We start from the raw sequence: 19,149 nt of genomic DNA on the forward strand, positions 1-19,149 counted from the left end.
CTTATTTTATAGTTCATATAGAAAAAACAAGAAAATATATATCTACTTAGATCGTTTGTCGCGAAAGTCAAAGAGAACGAAAAAACACAGCTGAAAACTTATTTAAGGACCGTTCAAAAAAAAAGATTAAAAATTACGTTAAAAAATTTTCGAATCTAGTGAAGGAAATACTTTCCTCCTCCTCCTCCCCCCCACATCAATTTTATTTCGACAAAGTCAGTTAAATTGAAAGTTTTCAGAGTGTGTTTAAAAGCTAATTAAAACTACATTTGCGAAATATAAATTAATAAAAAGTAAAAAAAAAAAAAAACCATACCAACAACAACAACAACAAAATAATGAATACCAATAAAAACAATTTAAAAACCTATAAAGAAATCAGCTAAAGCTCTCGCGCCAATATTGCTCCAATTTGTACAACAACAACAACAAGTACAACAATAAAAACGGCTTAGCAACAATTGCACTGAGCAGCAACAACAACAACAATAATAATAATAGCAACAACAACAACAACATCAACAAACGAAAACGACAATACGATTATATAGAAAGCTTAACAATCAAATACAAAAATCAACTTGAACGCCAACAACAACTACAACGGGATTAGCAGCAGCAACAACAACAACAACAACAAATGTGGTGGGTGCATTGGTAAGCTCAGCGGGTTAAAAAAAAAGTAACGGTTAATAATATGCCAGACACAAGCTAAAATTGGCCAAAAGACCAAAAAAAGAAACCACAGGGCCGGGCTAATATCCAACAAGCCATACTTTCTACACTCTACCCTTTAAGGAAATAAATATTTCAGATGATTGTTCCTATGAGGAATATATATATATATATTTATATGGGTAAACTATCTGCATAAACTCATATGGAAAGTGAAAGGTTACATAGGTAATTCCAATTGGAAATCACTTGCTCAAAAAAAAAAAAAAATGATTATAGTAATGATATAAATTATTTCATATATACATATATGTACATATATCAACGGCAGATCCTCGGGGAAGGACATGAGGAATAAGTTCTCTCTTAAAAACAATATTTTTCCTTCATTAACCAAGACTGATGTTGAGTCTATGCAGGATTTGATACATATTTAGATATATGTATAACTATATAAGCCAGAAATATAGATCACATAGTTAGCCGATTTCAAATACAAGAGTTGAAGTTTGTTTGAGTCAACAAGGGTCTTGTTATAATATAAAAGATTTTAAGTCAGTTATTGAAAATGAATTAGAATTGAATCAGAAATTGTTTGAAAAATGTTTTACTTTGTTTTTAAATACCAGAAATACAAAAGAAGAGGAGAGAAATCACAAAACTTTATCCTGTTGCAGCAAAGCTATGTATTAATAAGACATTATCCTGCCTGATAAAAGTTTCTTAGAATTCTTGGTAGAATGAAAATCTTAAGGTTACACTTTGTATATATTTTGCCTATTTAACTTTTAAAAAATGATTTAAAAAACTTATTAAAAATAAAGATTTCTGTTTTAAATAGGACTTTGACAGTTTCCCATAAAGTGTGTTTCTTTCAAACATATTAAACATAGAATCCATGGGAATTTTCTACTCAAATATTTGAAAATAATAAAAAGTGATATATAAATAATGTGCCATTTATAGCCTTTGATATCTATTCCATTTAAGTGATTTAGAATGTAATCAATTTTCATAGTTTTCTGCCATGGGAAAATCAATTTACAATTAGTTATTTGTCTTAGACTAAATCGTTAATACTATTTTATTATGCACTTCAATTAGTTTTATTTTAATGACTTTAAAGTAATTGTATAATCCGTTTAAGCCGATTAACCAAATGCTATAAATAAGTTACTATCAAATTAATGGTATTTAATTCAAATATTTGACTTTAACAATTATTTGAATATTATTTTCAGTTACATTGGCATATATGTACATATACCCCTTGAGGAGAGGGTATAAATAGCAAACGCGTTTTTATGCTTAGCATTTTTTCACATTTTTTTTGCTTGTTACTCAAAAGTTTTGTTTTTGTTTTGTATTTTGTTTTTTTTTTTTGCTGTTGCTGTTTAATTTTTGCTACCTTGCTCAATTTGGTTTTTTTATTTCGTGCTGTTGCTGTTGTTTTTGTTGCACCTTCTTACAGCCGCTATAAAATGCGGATTTGTCTTCAATTGTAAAAATCTAAGGCACTTCGAAGGGGTGGCGGGAACGGGGGGGCGGGCGTAGCTAAGGGAGGGGGCGGTATGGTTACTGAAGGCTAAGCCTCAAAGATTGTTGGCTGCAGTTGCTCAAAAAAAAAAAGGAACAAAACCAACATTGAAAGAAAATGAGAAAAAAAAAACCATTAAAGAAAAAAAAATACCAGAGACTTGCCTCAAGGTCATGGATGAAAGTGTATATGTGACTCAGTGTATGACTAGATCTGTGTGTGTGTGTGTGTGCTGATTTACATTTACAGTTAAGCCAGCCATTGGAGCCTTTTTATGGCCTTTTTCTGCTTTGGTCGGCTTGGAATGGATTCCCAATGGTGATTGACAGGCGTGTAGAAAACTTTAGTTATTTTTTGTTTTTCTCTCTCTCTTTTGATGGATTGGCGGACTGAACGCTTGGCTTTTGATTGAGGAGATGTTTATCTCATGGCAGCAGATTGCTGCAATGTCTTGATGGACAAATTTGACTTGAACTCAACTGTGTATTGTAATTGAATTTGGCCTGCATTAGGGGGCTATAATTTTGACGCCCTTCTTATTAGTAATAGTAATTTTATTGATGAATTATTAACGCTTAAGTGTAATTGAGAGTTGCCCCCTCAAAAGGGCTTTTAAGTGGATTTTAGACACGAAAAATTGATTGAAAAACGGATGTGGCTAGCAACTAATGGTTGGCTTAAATTAATTTTTTTTTTATTTCTATGCTAATTGCATATGCATTTTCAGAAGCTCTTAGAGGGTTCGTAGTGTGATGTAAATTTTTAATATGGAAATTATATATTTTTTGAGATAGTTTTGCAAATCAATTGTGGTTGGCCATGAAATCTACCTCTCTCCATATCATACGAAAAAAGAAAAGTCTTCTTGTCCAGATTAGACTAAAGCTAATTGGTAATTCCCCTCGTAGATGGCTGAGAAGGTTTACTTAAAGTTTTCAACGACCTTTCAGAATTGTCTCTTGATTTTCATCTCTAACTAGTAATTCAAGATTTTAAAGTTTCACCTAAAAGTCTTGACAAGAACAAACATACAACTTTTGGAGTCTGTAAAATCGAAGACTCTATCACTTCTTTGTACTAAAACATTTGCCTATGGATATTATATATTCAAGTAAATCGTTTACATAACAAACTCATAAGTTAAAAGATTATTTACTTTATGTTAGATCAAACACAACCATAAAAAGTTTATTACCTTAAATATATTTCTATGGTTTGTTTATAGTTTTATCCTTTCCAAAAGTAATAAATAAGTTTTATTGCCACTAACATTCTAAAAAAAAAAAACGATTGCTCAAACACGACTCGTTGCAATATTATGGATCAAACATTTAATAAAATGTTTTGTTTTTTTTTCTTAAGCAAAGATTGCTTAGCTTTTGGCCAAAACAATTAACTAACTGCAAAACGTAAATTAACAAATTGCTGCTGACAAAACGTTTTGTTTGGAACTTGGACAAAAAAGTTTTAAAAAAATTTGTCAAACTGGTTGCGAATGCACTTTAGTATCTATTGCTATGTCTTAATATACATCAGCAGCAGCAGCAGCAACAATAACAAACAGACATGATGATAATGGTAACAAAAAAAAACCACAAAAAAAAGTGCAATAAACTTTTAACAAATTCCATGGATATACAAACAACTTAAAAACGCCCCAATTAGTGTGTGTGTTTTTTTTTCTTGCTGTTGCCTTTTGCCAAATATATAACGCATACGCCATGTGGCGGCCTTTTCCAATGATGGTGACTCTGGCTCTGGCTTTGAGCCTGTCCGTCCCTCAACCGAGACTGTTAATGAATTGCAATAGTCGCGCGACATTTGCCGTTTCCATTTTTTTTACCATTTTCTTATTATTTTTATCTCTTTTGGTTATATTGTTGTTGGGACTTTTTGTATGAAAATGTTTGACAATTTGTCACTTGCCTCGTCCAATTGTGTCCATTCGACGATATCGAATTGCGGGTGCGGAGCGCGTTTAACCCATTTGTTACACATTTTATTCGCACCTAATGTCAATTTATTTATTGACGTTTTGCCTTCTTGCCTTTACCTTTTAGCTGGTTCACTTCTGGTTTTAAATCAAGTTTATTACCGGAATTGATATTGATTGTAAGGTGTATTTCTTTATTTTGTTGTAATCATTGCATTTTATTGCCATTTTTCTTTTCCTCTTATTTTTTTTTTTAGGGCGTATCCCCATTAACTGTCGATTAGCATTCTAATTTATATACTAAACGATCCAAGTGATTATTGTATTGACACAAATTTTTGTTCTATTATATAGCCAATGGGCATGCACGAGTTCAACCAATTCAATTTCAAGAACAAATCGTTCACAAAATTCGATGTAGAGAGGTTCTATAAAACAAGTCACTAGCTAATGCAGTGATCTATCCAACTAACCTAATAACTTGTCTAAGAAGTTACTGCAAACATTCTATTATTACAGACGGGATTGAATTCGTAAAATAATTAAACATTTTAATGTTATTAAAGTTCTTTAAGATTACTAGATTCTTCTAAATTCTGTATATCTCTCAGCTTTATGTTGTTTCAAGTATAAATGAGCCAATTGGACGGATATTTCATATAGTATCAAAGATAAAGGTCATTCCCAGCAAGAAAAAAGTATTCGTCTCTTCAACTTTGGTAATCAATTTGTTAAAGAAAAATTTAAGGCGTAGAAAACGTTGCTTAATAAGCAGAACAATCAATCACCCATGGACGGGTTCTGGAGAAATCAAATAAACTTAAATGAATTAATAACTATAATAAATGGCAGACATAAATATAGTTAAAATTTAGCTTATCTAAAAGATCTATAGAGAAAATTTTAATGCTTCATCTAATCAATATGAAAATCTATCTATCTGGGTTTAAAGTGTATACAAATGAATTAGTATAGGAATATCATCTATGTTTGGTCGATTGTTGTCTTTTTGGCCTTAACCCAAGTTGGATTCTAGTCAGCATCAGGTAACTTTGATTTCGATTTATGGGTGCAGCAGCAGCAACAGCAATAGCAGCTTTAATAACTACCTAGTCTTGCAGTAAATTAGAGACGTTTAGCTTGGCATATGTCTACATACCAAGATATATGTATGTGTACATACTAGACGTATACTTAATGAATGTGTGAACCAATGTGTAAGTCTAAGCCGGTTTTCGACCTAACATCAAACACATCACAATGAACCTTAGTAGACGTGGCTAACCGTATAGAACTTTTACTTTCCGTTTATGAAACTTACATAGGAAAAGAAATTGAACTGCGTCAGAGAATGAAATATGAGAAGGTGGTTAGACCAAAAATGGTTAAATAGTATATAATGCCGGTTAGAATTGTTATTTCCATATTTTTTGTTGGCTAATTAATGAGCCGCGTTTAGCACCAAGAAACTTTCGTTTTTAATGAGATGCCTTTTCGGTTTTGCTTTTTTGGTTGTTCTTTTATAGACATAAACTTGTGTAGTTTTTGTTTTCCTCCTCCTCTCGATGGCATATACATATATATATTTTTTTTGTTTTAACCCATAGACAAAACAAATTCCTTGATAATTAAAAGCCATTGAACGTGAGAGAGAGAGGAAGAGAGAGAGGGAGAAAGAGAGACAGAGACTATGAGTAATTATATGGACTGTGAAGAAACGCTTGATAAGAATTAGAACTGGTTTCATTCACTATTCTTTTTGGCCAACCAACTATTTATAATTTGATTCTTTCATACCTACCCTACCATATGACTTTGGCTTGATGTTTACGACTTAATTACATATTTCGTTATGGCGGAAATGCTTGAGACTCATCGAAATGGAGGATTTTAATGAAATAAAACTCTACGATTCAAGCAAAAAGAAGACACTAAATTTGACCAACATTGAGTGTCGATTGCAGCAAAGAAAAAGCAACAGCAAACGAAATACGAGAAACAAAAATACCTATCAAAATTGTTTGCCATTAATTATAAATATGTTGAAATTGCAACAGACAATTGAGCATCTGCCTGGGCTTGGCCAAAAACGGCATAACTTCATCCAACCAAAAATCCCAAATAAATGTCTGCAAACTTGTTGCTGGCTGCCAATACAAGTTCAATGATTCTATCGAAGCATAGACGTAGGCAAAAGAGGTTTGGCCAAAGAGTTGATTCGGTATCAATAGTATGATATTAATATAGTCATCATATATATAGATGGATAGGGTCATAAAGTCTTTTCAAGACCATCATCATAATGATATCAAATCGAGGAAATTAAGTCTAAAACGTTTAAGCCATAATTCTTTGAAATGACTTCTACAAATTGTTAGTTCAAATGTTTTTAAAGTTATAAATGGAACTCTAGTCATATATTTTTCTAGATAGTTGGCTTACCCTACGTATACGTAATATGCACTTACCACTTTCAATTTCAAACAAATTTTTTTTATTTAACAAATTACTATAAATTTTAAGCATTCATTCTGGGCTTAATTGAATTCCATCTGCCAAAGCTTCCCCCTCACCCCTGCCATGGACACATAAACCACAAGCAAACATGCCGTGACTCTATCAAATTTTTTGGTGAATCTTAAAAATTAGTTGCAAGTAACAAATAAATAAAATAAAATTACTTGCTGTGAAATGCACCTTGACATTTAAAATGGAATTTTCATATTGATTATTGATTGCAATGAATTTGTTTCCGTTTTTGTTTTGCTCTTTTTTTGGCTTCATTTTTGGGATTTGTAAAATATTTTTCGTATCATTTTGCAATTTATATGATCTGACAATGACTTTGATGTTTTCTGCTGTTTTTGGTTCACGCGTCGACAATTCGCAAATGAATTTTGTGAATTTATGGCTTGTATGGGAGGGAAGCTTCTTTGGCATTTAAAAAACAAATTTCTATGCACTCATTTTTGTCTTTTCTTTAATTGCAGTCATTAAACAAAACTCAACCGGCGAACAAGCAGCAACACTCTGTGGATTGGGATTTGGGTCTTTTGAGCCAATGCTTTGCCACTATAATCAGGATGATTCAACAACAACAATTCAACGGGGTGGCCAAATGAATCACATTTTAGCTAAAAGAAAGTGAGCTTCATTAAGAATCCAAGGTTTTTGTCAGAACAAAAGGCAGCAAATAAAACGCTTGATTAACTCCACAATATCCCCAACAAAAGTTCGAAGAAGAGCTGCTCCAAAAGGAAGGGAAGCAGCAGCAGGAGTGAGAACGAAACGCAACATCGAGTGAAGTGAAGTGAAGTGAAGTGAAGTAGTCAAGAGTGGTTAAGGTATTGACCATTAAACCCACATCAACGGCATGGCACACTTTTGTTGGCAACTCAAATTGCTGATTTTGCTGTTGGTAAGTTTAAAATTGTGTTTCAGTTTCAGATTTTTTTCTGGCTTCTTTTGTTTAACTTACCTGTAAGTAATTTGTGTCAATCAGGAACACGAATGCTGGGAAAATCCAAATGTATGAATCTTTACACACTCAAGGTGAAAGGATTCTTAATAGGATACGATTTCTATTCCTCTTATTGAATAAGCAATGTCTTGAGTGCTTGTTATGAAAAGTAGTTAGATCATTTAAGCCAAGTATTCAAAATACGTTCTCTGATTAGCTGATAAGTTTCAATATTATTATGAGCTTCAATATCATTAACTAATGATGCTTTCAATTGTAAATTAAAACCCATTTTCAACAGCTAGTAGAACCTTATATGACGTATGGTAGTTATTCATTTTAGTATGTGGTCAAAAGTAGACTTTAATTAGTTGCAAACCTTTAATTAGGAATTCAAATTAAATTGAAAAAACAAAAGAAATGTACCGTTCTTTTTGCGTTAACTATTATTTAAACTCTTGTATATTTCCATATATTTCGTGTATATCAAAAACTTATGAGGCTGGAAACTTGTTTTATGTATTATTGACTGACTTTTGCCAATGAACTTCAAAATTGAAAAGTTCACGTTCACCTGCTTACCTCATGCATATTTCATTCATTCATATTATTTTTTCTCGATTATTTCTATTTCATACGTTTTCGTTTTCTCTCACTCCGCCTCTTTTTGCTTTTGTTTCTCTTAAGTAGTTTTCGATTGTTATAACCTTTACAGATAATAAATCTGGCTCACTTTTATTCTTCGTTACGCTGGTCAATATATATATATATATACGTATGGTTGGTTTATTGTAATTGTCTTGAGATTTATATATGTATGTGGTGGCTTGGCAATTGCAAATGCATTTCACATGCAGCAAATTGCCTACTTGGCCAATGCGTTTGGAAAATGGGTTTTTATTGATGTTTGTTGTTGTTTGTGTTACATTTTATTAGGCCAAATCATCCATAGTTAATAATGGCGGGTGAATGCATTTATTTTCTAGCATTGTTGTTGTTGTTGTTTATTAATTTTACCACACAATTGGTTAATGTCTGTTGTGGCTGCTTCGTCTGGACTGTGTGTATTGGAGTATATATATATACATATATTGACTGCTCATTAGACACAAAACAAAGCTCGAGTTGATTGTGAGTAATGTGGAGTAGAGTAACGTAGAGTAGGTAAAGTAAGGCAAAACTGAAGCTAAATAATTGCACGCGATTTGAGTGCGGTTATGCGCAACTGGAAACTAGTGATGGCGATTCGATGACGACGACGACTGCGACGACGACTGCGACGTCAGAGACGGCAGCGGCAGCAATTTGCAAATTATGCACAATAAAGGGATGGTGTGCGGGGTAAGGTGCGCTGCGGTGCCGTACAAAGCGTTGTTGTGGTGCAACAACATTCTAAAGTTTGATTTTCTTTCAATTATATATATATGTATATATAAATAAAATGTTAACCCATTGTGACACACAACATATAGAAATTTCGTAAATTTTCAAAACAATTAAGTTTTTGAGAATATTTTGGCATTACTTATTCAAAAAGTTTTCTCAATTTTTAGTTAAAAGAACAACCGCATTCTCAATTAAAAGAAGTTTCCAAAAAAAAACCCAAGCAGAGTCTTATAAAATCTACGATCATTTAATTATCGTTTTGAATTCCTTTTTCAAATTCAAGTCTTAAACGAGCTTTTTATTGTATCATGTCGGAAGAAAATGGTATCCTAATGATCTTTCACGACTTGAGATGCTTATGATTCTTTTCTTTAAATAATGTTGACTCCTTCATTTAACTTTGTACTTCCAACGCCTCTCTCCTTTTCACTGCCCAATTCAGCTTATATTTAATCATATACTTTAATATCCTTATATTTTTTTGTTACTTCATATAAATCAGATTATGGGTACACACCTGAGTAGCTTTTGAGTCATCCGTGAATCAATCAATCAACAAGAGGGCTTAAAAAATGACTGATCAAAGTGGTTTCTGTTTAAAAAATCTTTTTAATGCTGGTTTTCACTTAATTCGTATTCCCTTTTTTGGTGTTTTTCTAGTACAAAGGATAATTTAAGGCCTTCATTTGTGGTTTGGGAGGTTTATTTTGACTTCAATTTGGTAAATATAAAATTTGGTTTCCAAAAATTTCATTTGAAAACCCAATTAACAACTGATTTGACCCCTTGACCTTTTTAACACTTTGACTTTTCATGGTCGTACAAAAACAAATTATATAGAAAATTGCTTGCCATAAATCAAATTTTGAATAGATAATTTTTTGTTCTTTCGATAGTTTTTTTGCCAGTTGGGGGCAGAAAGGTGTTAACTATATGCAGAATAGATCTGTGTGCAGTTTTTATGTCTCTGTCTGTGCTTTGTAATTAATAAATGTATGTTATTATATGCCTCAGCTTGGTGATATGATAGTTGCAATTTTTGAGATCACTTTTGGATGGTGGCATTGAGCATTTCGCGCCCTAATGTGGGCTGCCCGTGTGGGGCAGTGGGCTTGAAGATCAAATCGATCGAACAAATAATGTTTTAAGAAAAAAAAAATAAACTTTTAGTTGCACAGTTGCAACACAGCAGCTGACGACAGCGGGTGGTGACTGGACCCAGAGATTGGGGCATGAAGTTTTCGAATGGCGACCGCTGACACATTCACTTGGCTCCTTTCAACGCCCACCACCACCATCACCACCACCGACCATTACCACTCCCATTACACAAGAAATGCCTTTCGGGCCAACAAACCAACAAACAGCAAAATATGCAAGTGCATTCAATTCTTCCCAGTTTGATAAAAGACAACAACAAAAAAACAATAAACTTATTTTGTTATTTTATGTATTACATGACTTTTACCCAGAAATTTGATCTAAAATATACAAAAGCTTTGTGTGTGGCAAGTTTGTGTCTTGAGTCATTCGTTTAGGACTTGAATCCTGTTTTGGCATATCAATCACAAAAGAGAAATAAAACTTCCGAAATTTGCATAGAAATGATATTGTTACACATACTAAAAAATTGAATTCGACTATGAAAAGCAATTTAATTGTTCAAAAATTTTTCAACAATGAATTTTAAACTGGATTTTTTCATTCCCCACGCCGCTCTCTTCTCCACCTGGGCATACGACTTGGATGCTTATTGGCTAATTAAAATAAAGTTTCAGTTTCAGTTTCGATTTCAGTTTGAATTTGATTATATAGTTTCTTTTTTAAGTTTCGTTTTGCGGGCACTTGAAAGTCAATTGATTTCGTTTGACCAAACAAAGAGAGTGTTCATTAAGGCATGATTATTGCTTAATTGTTCTGATGTCCATTCGATTTGAGATTCAATTAGACGGATATAGCATTATATTGTGGCAAATGTTGAGAGTTTCTTATATATACGCTTGACACTTCCGCTAAGTTGACAGCCGTGAAAATTGTCACTGCTGTTGTTGTGAATGTTGCAACAATCGAATGATAAATTGATGTTAAATACGAAGCAAAGTGCAAAAGAATGTCTAACAGGATTAACAGCAAAAATGATTGAGGAAAGGAAAAAAAAAAACTGACAACATGCTCCCCAAAAACTGATAAATCAATCAAGATTAATAATTGCCTATCATGGTTGGCTACCAAACAGTAGGAATAACAACAACAACAACAACAACAACACCGACAAGTGGCCTAAAAGTATTTCATTCATTAAACTAGAGCACGTCACTGACTTTGCTCAGCCGGTTCAAGTAACTTAGCCTCCCTCTCACACACACACACACACATAATGGCCAAAAAGGAATGCTTTTGTGTTGGTCAATCCTATAATACAATTGATGTATGTATGTATATTTTTAGAACGTTTTGTTTTAAGCATTAACCAAATGGTAACCAAATATATTTAACACTCTTTTTTTTCCTTTTCTTTTCTTCTGTTGGGCCCTTTTGTCTTTGACTTTTCAATCATTTTTAGTGTCAATGTTAAATGGGCCTGGGCGTTGCTTTAAGCTGTGTTCCTATTCCTATTACTGAACGCTCACTCCACTCAGTGAACGCCCCTGGTCAGTCCGGTTACTTCTGCAATTTTATACATAAAAGGCAAGGCAATCCGTTGATTTGATACCAAACGACTGACGATGACTAAGAAAAACAAATGCTGATGGTGGCCAGTTACTGCCTGATTTACTTACTATGTAATTTTAGCATATATGCGAAGGTGTTTTGGCTGCCAACAATTGTTAGATTGAATCGCTTTAAATATGATCTAGAAAAAGTTGACTAAAAAACAACAACAACAACGGCGAGAACGACGAATGGCGACAACAACCGCTCGCCCACAATAACAATTGCATTTGTTGCTATTGTATTTAATATGTTTTTGTTGTTGTTGTTGTTGCACATCGCAGTTCGCTGCTCTCAAAAAGCTGCCGGATGTTGTTAATGTTTGCATTTTAGTTTTTGTTGTTGTAATCTTATTTTTATACATATAGATAGATTTACAAATTATGTGATTATTTGAGCATTGTTTCAATTGCCTTTCGTTTCGCATAAATTTCGATTGCCCATAAAACTGTTACAAATTGAATGTTTTAGTTGTTTTTATTATTATTTCTTTTTTTTTTGTTTATATTGCAATTAGGAATGCTAATTTTTTCTTTAAAAGATAATAATGCTTTATTGATCTATAGATAAATCTTTTGTTTGAGTTATTAATATTACTTATTATGGGCCAAGGGTGTGGATGTGATAAGAATTTATTGCTAATCTCTTGCCACTCGATGGCCGTGAATGAATAAATATATAAAGTGAATATTTAATTTATTGAGATTGAATATGGAAGGAAAGTATTTTAAGAATTTCAAAGCCTTCATTTTTCAACTATTTTCATGCAAGTTATTGCCAAATATAGTTTCAGACAAGTTTTCACCAAAAAAATACCAACTAAACAATGACAAAAATCATTTTTAGCTTCAGTATGTAATTAATTTCTTATAAATTTCTTTAAGTTGTTTTGGTTAAAGTTTAAAAACTGTTCTAGTCAATAATATTGAATCATTCTGATTGTTTATAAAATAAGATTCCATTATGTCATTAGTTAATAATGATATCTTCTGTTTCTCTCCTTTAAGTTGAGATCAGGAGAATGGAAGTGGCCACTCTATAAAGTTAATGTTTATATTTTTAGTCCAGCTAGCCCAAATTAAAATTCATAAAATTAACAACTTTTTATTGAAGGTAGTTTGGTCCATTACTTTTTAAAGAATGATGCTAAAAAAATTATTATTAAAAATCGCATATTAAAAAAATGTTATTTAGATATTCTTTATTTTTCAAACGTTTAGCAATATTTTAGCAAAATTATTAGTAGCATTTGAGCAAGAATTTAAGAGATTGTAGTTTGTATTTGACATTGAACTTTCAGAATTTAAAATAAGTAAATAAAAAGGCTTACAGAAAGTCTTTTGTTCATATAAGTGTGCATTAAAAAAACTTTGATAATAATAATAGATAATAATAATCTAATAATAATTAGATAATAATCCCACATTACATGTATAGAGGACTGTGTCCTGTTGTCATTGGGCTGGGGTTCGTTTCATCCATAGAAATGATTGATCGGATGGACCCTAGGCCAAAGATGGATCGGAGTATGTCATTGGATAGATAGAATCATTACTCAAATCGGTAGATGAGTTGTCTAAGTGACCCAGTCATTTGGGCAACTGAACAACGAGGACTCGGGTTCGAATGGATGTAGTTTTCGTCTAAGCCGAAGTCCTTAGTTGAGAGTGCTTGTAAAATATAGTTAGGTTCTTAGTTTAAACTATATCCTATACTTTAATAATAATAATAATAATTAGATTGATTTTAACAATATAGCAATAATTATAACTCATTTAGTAAGGACACTCTTTTTGTTATGTCAAAATCAAAAGGTCATGAAAGTGTTCCCTTCGAAGGATACCTGAAACTAAAGCATTTCCCGTTTATATGTAGGATAAAAAGTTAAACAAGCTTTCTAGCAGCCGATAAAAGTTACCAAAAAGAGAATAGCTTTGAAATTTGAATAGTATTTCGATGTATGTAAGTGTAAAACTTTTCAAGTTGGTTTTGCTAACGGTATTTTCATACACATTTTATCGATTAATTGAAGTGGTTCTTGTTACAATTTGTTTTTGCTCCACCACCCACCCACTTGTTGGGGCTCTTAAGCTCGTGTTTAATTACTCGGAAGCAAGGGGCACCACAAGTCACACACTTCAAGCACTTCAAACAGCACCGCTGCATTCCAATGATGTCTTAATAGAGACCCATGTTACACACTACACACTCATACATACATACATACATACATAGATAGTTCGTTATTATTCGAAATGCCAATGCTTGGTCCCCTGCATGACATATGCATATTCGACTCGGACATGAAGAGTTATTTCCCCATACATAAACCAAATGATATTTTAATTACGCAAATTTATAAATAGATCACTTAGATAAGCTCATGGCACTGCAATTGCAACTGCAGTGCGCTCATTTGCATGAAAAAAGCATTAAACAAATTCGTTGTCATTTTTTGCAGATGTTGTGTCGCTGCCAGTCGCGACCTCGTCCCGCACCCGTTCCCTCACCGATGGGTCGACATAGTGAGCTCATTGCTGGCAATGAGTTCCTCAAGCTATTTCTCGATCATGATGAACAGCAGCGTAGTCTGCACAGCAGCGAGGATTTCGAGGGCAGAGGTGAGGCCATCAGTTCCTCCAGTTCATTACCACTTACAAGTAGCATAAGGACAAACAATGCCAGGAGTTTGGAGCACAAGACACGCTATCGCAATGCGAATAGCCAGCATGAGGCAGACGATGAGAGCAAACAGCAGGTTAAGTTGGTGACCACAGGCAGTAAGATTGTCTTTCTGGAGGATCCTCCAAATCACAAGCAGTCGAAAACAAAACTCAAAGACGAGGTGAAAGTGGTGGCAGTCAGTGTTAGCTCCTCCAGCAAACGAGGCCCACCATCAAGGGGGCGGATTCCAATTAGTCCAGTTAGCCCAGTGAGTGCCTCGGGCTCGGGCTCAGATTTCGTCAATCGTTCACATAAAAGTGAATTGTCCATTGAGGAAACAGAGCCTAGACTAGCGGCCGATGCCATGGATGGCGAGACTGGCGATTCCTTGAATAGTGCATCGAATATACAGAATGTATTGGCAGCTCCATTGGTGGCGGCCAGCCATGCGGCATTTGCCAGAAATCATAGTGGGACGGAAAACGAGGAAGAAGACAAATTGCTGCCCTTCCAGACGGTTATCTACCACGACACCAAGCCGGGCAGTAGTCATGGGCCACAGTCTAGATCAATTTCATATAGTTCCATATCCCAGAATGTTGAGGATCTGCAGGGTTGGCAACAATCGGCCGGCATTTTGGCCGAGGCTCAGCGTAATGTCAGTGAGAGTTTACAGCAGGGTCAGGGATCACATGCCTCCGAGCCATCAAAATTCTATTCAATACCATCAAAAATGTACAGTGTTCCTTCGAAATTCTATTCTGAGCCAGCTAAAGTTTACTCTGAACCAGCAAAAATGTATGGCCAGCCGGAGAAGGTTTATTCCGAGCCAGCTAAGGTATATGGCCAGCCATCGAAATTCTATTCAGAGCCGGCGAAAGTTTATTCACAGCCTGCGAAAGTGTATGGGGAACCGGCTAAGACCTATTGGCCGCAAAGCAGTCCGGCAACCACAACATCAACTACGTCTGGTAGCCAATCGTCCAGTGTGGAAACTCCTGTGGCTACCACAACTTCATTACCGCCCATAACTGTGCCACCGGGTCCAGCTCCAACCACCTTTGTGCCCTCACGTTTGCGTCGACCAGCAATTGTCTCGCGCATTGCTTTTGGTGAGGCTCAGACCACGACGACGACAACAACAACGACGCCGCCGACGACCACAAAAACAACAACCACAAGACCAACAACAACCACAGCAAAGCCAGTAACAACAACTGCAACTGCAACTGGAACGTCTGCCATAGTTAGGCCAACCACTTGGCAGCAACATTATCACAGTCATCATCATCATCATCTGCTCCAACAGCAGCAGCAACAGCAGCAAAGGCAATCGCCGTCTATAACTGCGTCACAGCCGCCGCGTCGTGTACTCTTCAATTTGGATAAATTACCTTATGATTTATTGAATGCACCGCAACCACAGTCGCACCACCAACAACAGCAGCAGCAGCAGCATCTATTGGAGCCAATTGTATCGAAGAGCGACTACCAGCAACAACAACATCATCATCATCAGCAACCTCATAATCATCATCGTCCATGTTGGGAGCAACGTCAGCATTCATCACTGTCGCTCCAACATTCTAATCAAAATGCCAAAGGATTGCCCAATAGAGGTGAGTCCAAGTCTCTCTCCCTCTCTCTCTCTCTCTTGAGTCTCTGTTTAACCAAATTACACTAGTCTCCATAATTTTTTGGTCTATTGAAGTGAGGTCAAGCATTTTGCATAAATTGAAAAGAAATTATCATAACTTAGTTGGTTTTTGAGAAAATGTGTGGTTGATCAAAGGATAAATAAAAGTGGGAACGAAGAGAATAAAATATGCCAAATATGAATAAAATTTTATAATTTTCATTAACATTTCTCACAAAGTAAAACCTTCATATAATAGTCTAACTTTCTAACTTTAGTTTTGGCAAAAGTTTTTACCTTCAAAAGACAGAGAGAGATTAACATTTATTACAAAATAAACCTTTATTTCTCCGAGAAGAGTTGAAATTCCCACAGTAGAGTGTAATTATGATGTGCACAGATAGACGGAAAAAAATGTTGAGAAGACAACTTTTGGCCAAGACAACCAAAGAAAAAAGAAGACGAAAAATTTGAGAGACAGCGACATAGGCATAGACAACGCATGGTTGTTACCCTACCTCTGGAAACTAATCTTGAACTTATCAGAAATCATCTTTTCTTGTTTTATCTTTTCGTTTTCTTGATATCTCCTCTTGCAGATCTAGTCAAGTGTGTTTCTACAAAATTTGCACAGCAACATCCACAATCAGTGTCGGCGTATTCGTATAGCTCTAGCTCCACCAGCTCATCCTCATCGTCGTCTTCGGCGGGCAGAGTTCGGGACCCTGTCATGCCACAACACTTTACCACCGAACGGCCTGAGCTCTATACACCGACCCCAGAGCAAAATTACGAAATTGAAGAGTCCGTAAGTGTTATGACAAACGGACGAGCCCATGGGCTGCAGGGTGGTGTAGCCGCTGGGATTGGGGGTCTAAGCTCAGCATTGGCCATTGCCACAACACCAGCCGGACCAGTAACTACTTTGGCTTCAACGACAAGCATTCGGAATCGTGGCATAGACAGAGGACGTGGTTCGGTAGTGTACAACGCCAACGCAAATGCCAACGATTACAACGATGATGGCGGTGGCGAAAACGACAACAACAACAACAACGACGATGATGACGGCGATGTGAGAGAGGGCGACGATGGTAATGGAAATGGAAATGGAGACGAATCGGATGAAGACAAAGTGGCCTATGTGGTGGAGGGACGAAACTATCGCAAATATCGCGTAGAGGAGAAGACCGACGATGGTTTCATTGTCGGCGAGTATGGTGTGGTGGACCACAACGATGGTAATTTGCGCGGTGTGCGTTATACCGCCGATTCGACCATTAATCGCAGTCTGATACAAAAGGCGTTGTTGACATTTCTGAAGTTGAAGTAGTATGTTGAAGTTTAGAGTCATGTAGAGTCGCCCATAGAGCACAGCTGGGCAGGCAGCCGAAGAATCCCAGCAGCTGCAACAGAAGAATGGCCTTCCAATTTCATACACATGTGATCCAAGTCGTATTGTAGTTAGCTCTAACTTAAATTAATATTAGCCTTACAGTTTTATTCGGCCACGAACTATGTAGTCGTTAGTTAGTTAGTTAGTGTAGTTAGTTGGACCCACAATTGAGAGCCAGTAGGAGAGCAATAGAATCAGAATCGGAATCATCCATATGTTTCTTTCTTTATTTTTTTTTGTACTTCCTATATAAAGCAAAACGCGTGTGTGTGTGTGTCTGTGTGTGTATGTGCATGTAAGTGTGTGTGTGTGTTTGTTTGTGTCTCACTGTAAACGAATTTGTTTAATGTTTAGTTAATGTTTTAATTAATTTATTGTAGTTGTTGGTATTGTAATTTAATTTATTCCAAGTAACACCCAAGAAGCAACGAAATTTTCGGACCTAGCAACTTGCCATAATTTACATGTCCTACACACCCAAAAAAAAAAAAAAAAGGAAAAAACAACACCTACACTTACACCTACACCTACAACTAAACCTTAAACAGGCATAGAAACGAATATCCTAATTAGAGTTTAAGTAATATGCATATTAGTGAAATAAAAACATAAATTACAAAATAAATAAGTGCAAGTCGGATGTAGCATATGCTTGATCTTTTTCTTTTATCTCTCGAAAAGTGAATCTCAGTTGTCATCCCAGCTGGCGAAAACAAAAAACAACAACAAAACTGGTTGTTTTTTTTTGTCCAGAAAGGATAGCGTAATGTAAATAACCATTTAAAATTGATTAAAAACATGCAAGCCGGCGGCCAGAAAATCGACAATCGTCAATGCACTTCGCCTGTCGGTGGACTGGACTGGACTGGTGCTGAGACGTTGGGACAATATCATTAAAATTTAATTGATATGAACAAGTGACAAACCAGCTGGAAAGGCAGACGCCAACAGGAGTCCAAGTATGTTAAGCGGCTAAACTAAAGCAAGATCGACCTAAATAATACCCTCAAACTATAAATAGCCAGTGGTATAGAGAAAATGAGAGTATCACTTACATAAATGGCTTCTTTGAATAATATAAAGAAAAGGATATGGTTTTCCCTTGTTCAACAACATGCAAAAGCAACTTTAAATCTCGAAACTTCCTTAATAGTTTCTTAATTTCAAATTTAGTTCTTTTAACAATCATAGGGACAATGAAATACTCGTTTTCTTTAAGTCTTCCATGGCCATAAAATATTATAATAACTACTTACAAAAGGACTCTTTCCATAGAGCCTTAAGGGGCTTTAAAATTGAGAAATCGTTCTGAGAGCAATAACTAAATCGATTCAGTTAGTCATGATTATAGGAATAGTGAATGGCGACCGAGTAATAAATAAATTCGGTTTCCTGCTGTTACCTATGTAGGTATTCAATATTCTGATAGCCTTTGCTATCTAATATACCCTTTGTGTCTTTATGGATAAAGAGCTTATGCGGAAACATGTTGAGTCGCAGAGAGAGAGAGAACTTGAACTGAAATTGGCAGATAAGTAGCCCTGTCAGTTACCCTTTCCCTCTTGCTCGCTGTGTCTCGTTTTAACTGGTTGACAAAGTCAAGGCAGAGAGTTGAGAGTTTTATAGATGCATTTGGCCAATTAAGAGCTGAAGTCAACGACAGTAGGTAGAATCATAAAGAAGCCAAGCAGGGACTTGTTTACTGATCTACCTCAATATATAGAAAACGAGTGCACGACGGGCCCCATAA

General features: G+C 35.2%; 1 protein-coding gene across 2 annotated transcripts; it reads left to right on the plus strand.

The window, feature by feature from the left end:
* On the plus strand, positions 1-18,046 carry LOC137582450 (uncharacterized). 2 transcript variants are annotated; one of them, XM_068296994.1, is made up of 4 exons: positions 1-657; positions 7,136-7,563; positions 14,165-15,986; positions 16,603-18,046. In XM_068296994.1, exons 2-4 carry the CDS (start codon positions 7,519-7,521, stop codon positions 17,334-17,336), a joined length of 2,601 nt encoding a protein of 866 aa, XP_068153095.1. In that variant the 5' UTR covers positions 1-657; positions 7,136-7,518; the 3' UTR covers positions 17,337-18,046. The 2 variants fall into 2 exon arrangements, with proteins under 2 accessions (XP_068153095.1, XP_068153094.1); XM_068296993.1 differs by having other exon boundaries at positions 1-645.
* The last annotated feature ends 1,103 nt before the right edge of the window (positions 18,047-19,149 follow it).

The sequence above is a fragment of the Drosophila tropicalis genome, unplaced genomic scaffold, assembly GCF_018151085.1.
Source record: "Drosophila tropicalis isolate 14030-0801.00 unplaced genomic scaffold, ASM1815108v1 contig_859, whole genome shotgun sequence".
In the NCBI taxonomy this organism is placed as follows: Eukaryota; Metazoa; Arthropoda; class Insecta; order Diptera; family Drosophilidae; genus Drosophila; species Drosophila tropicalis.

Bases quoted from the DNA above. Each gene is read 5' to 3' on its own strand.
- LOC137582450 (XM_068296994.1), top strand. From the start codon at position 7,519: ATGGCACACTTTTGTTGGCAACTCAAATTGCTGATTTTGCTGTTG. The intron at 7,564-14,164 runs GTAAGTTTAAAA...CATTTTTTGCAG, and splicing joins AATTGCTGATTTTGCTGTTG to ATGTTGTGTCGCTGCCAGTC. The intron at 15,987-16,602 runs GTGAGTCCAAGT...CTCCTCTTGCAG, and splicing joins CAAAGGATTGCCCAATAGAG to ATCTAGTCAAGTGTGTTTCT.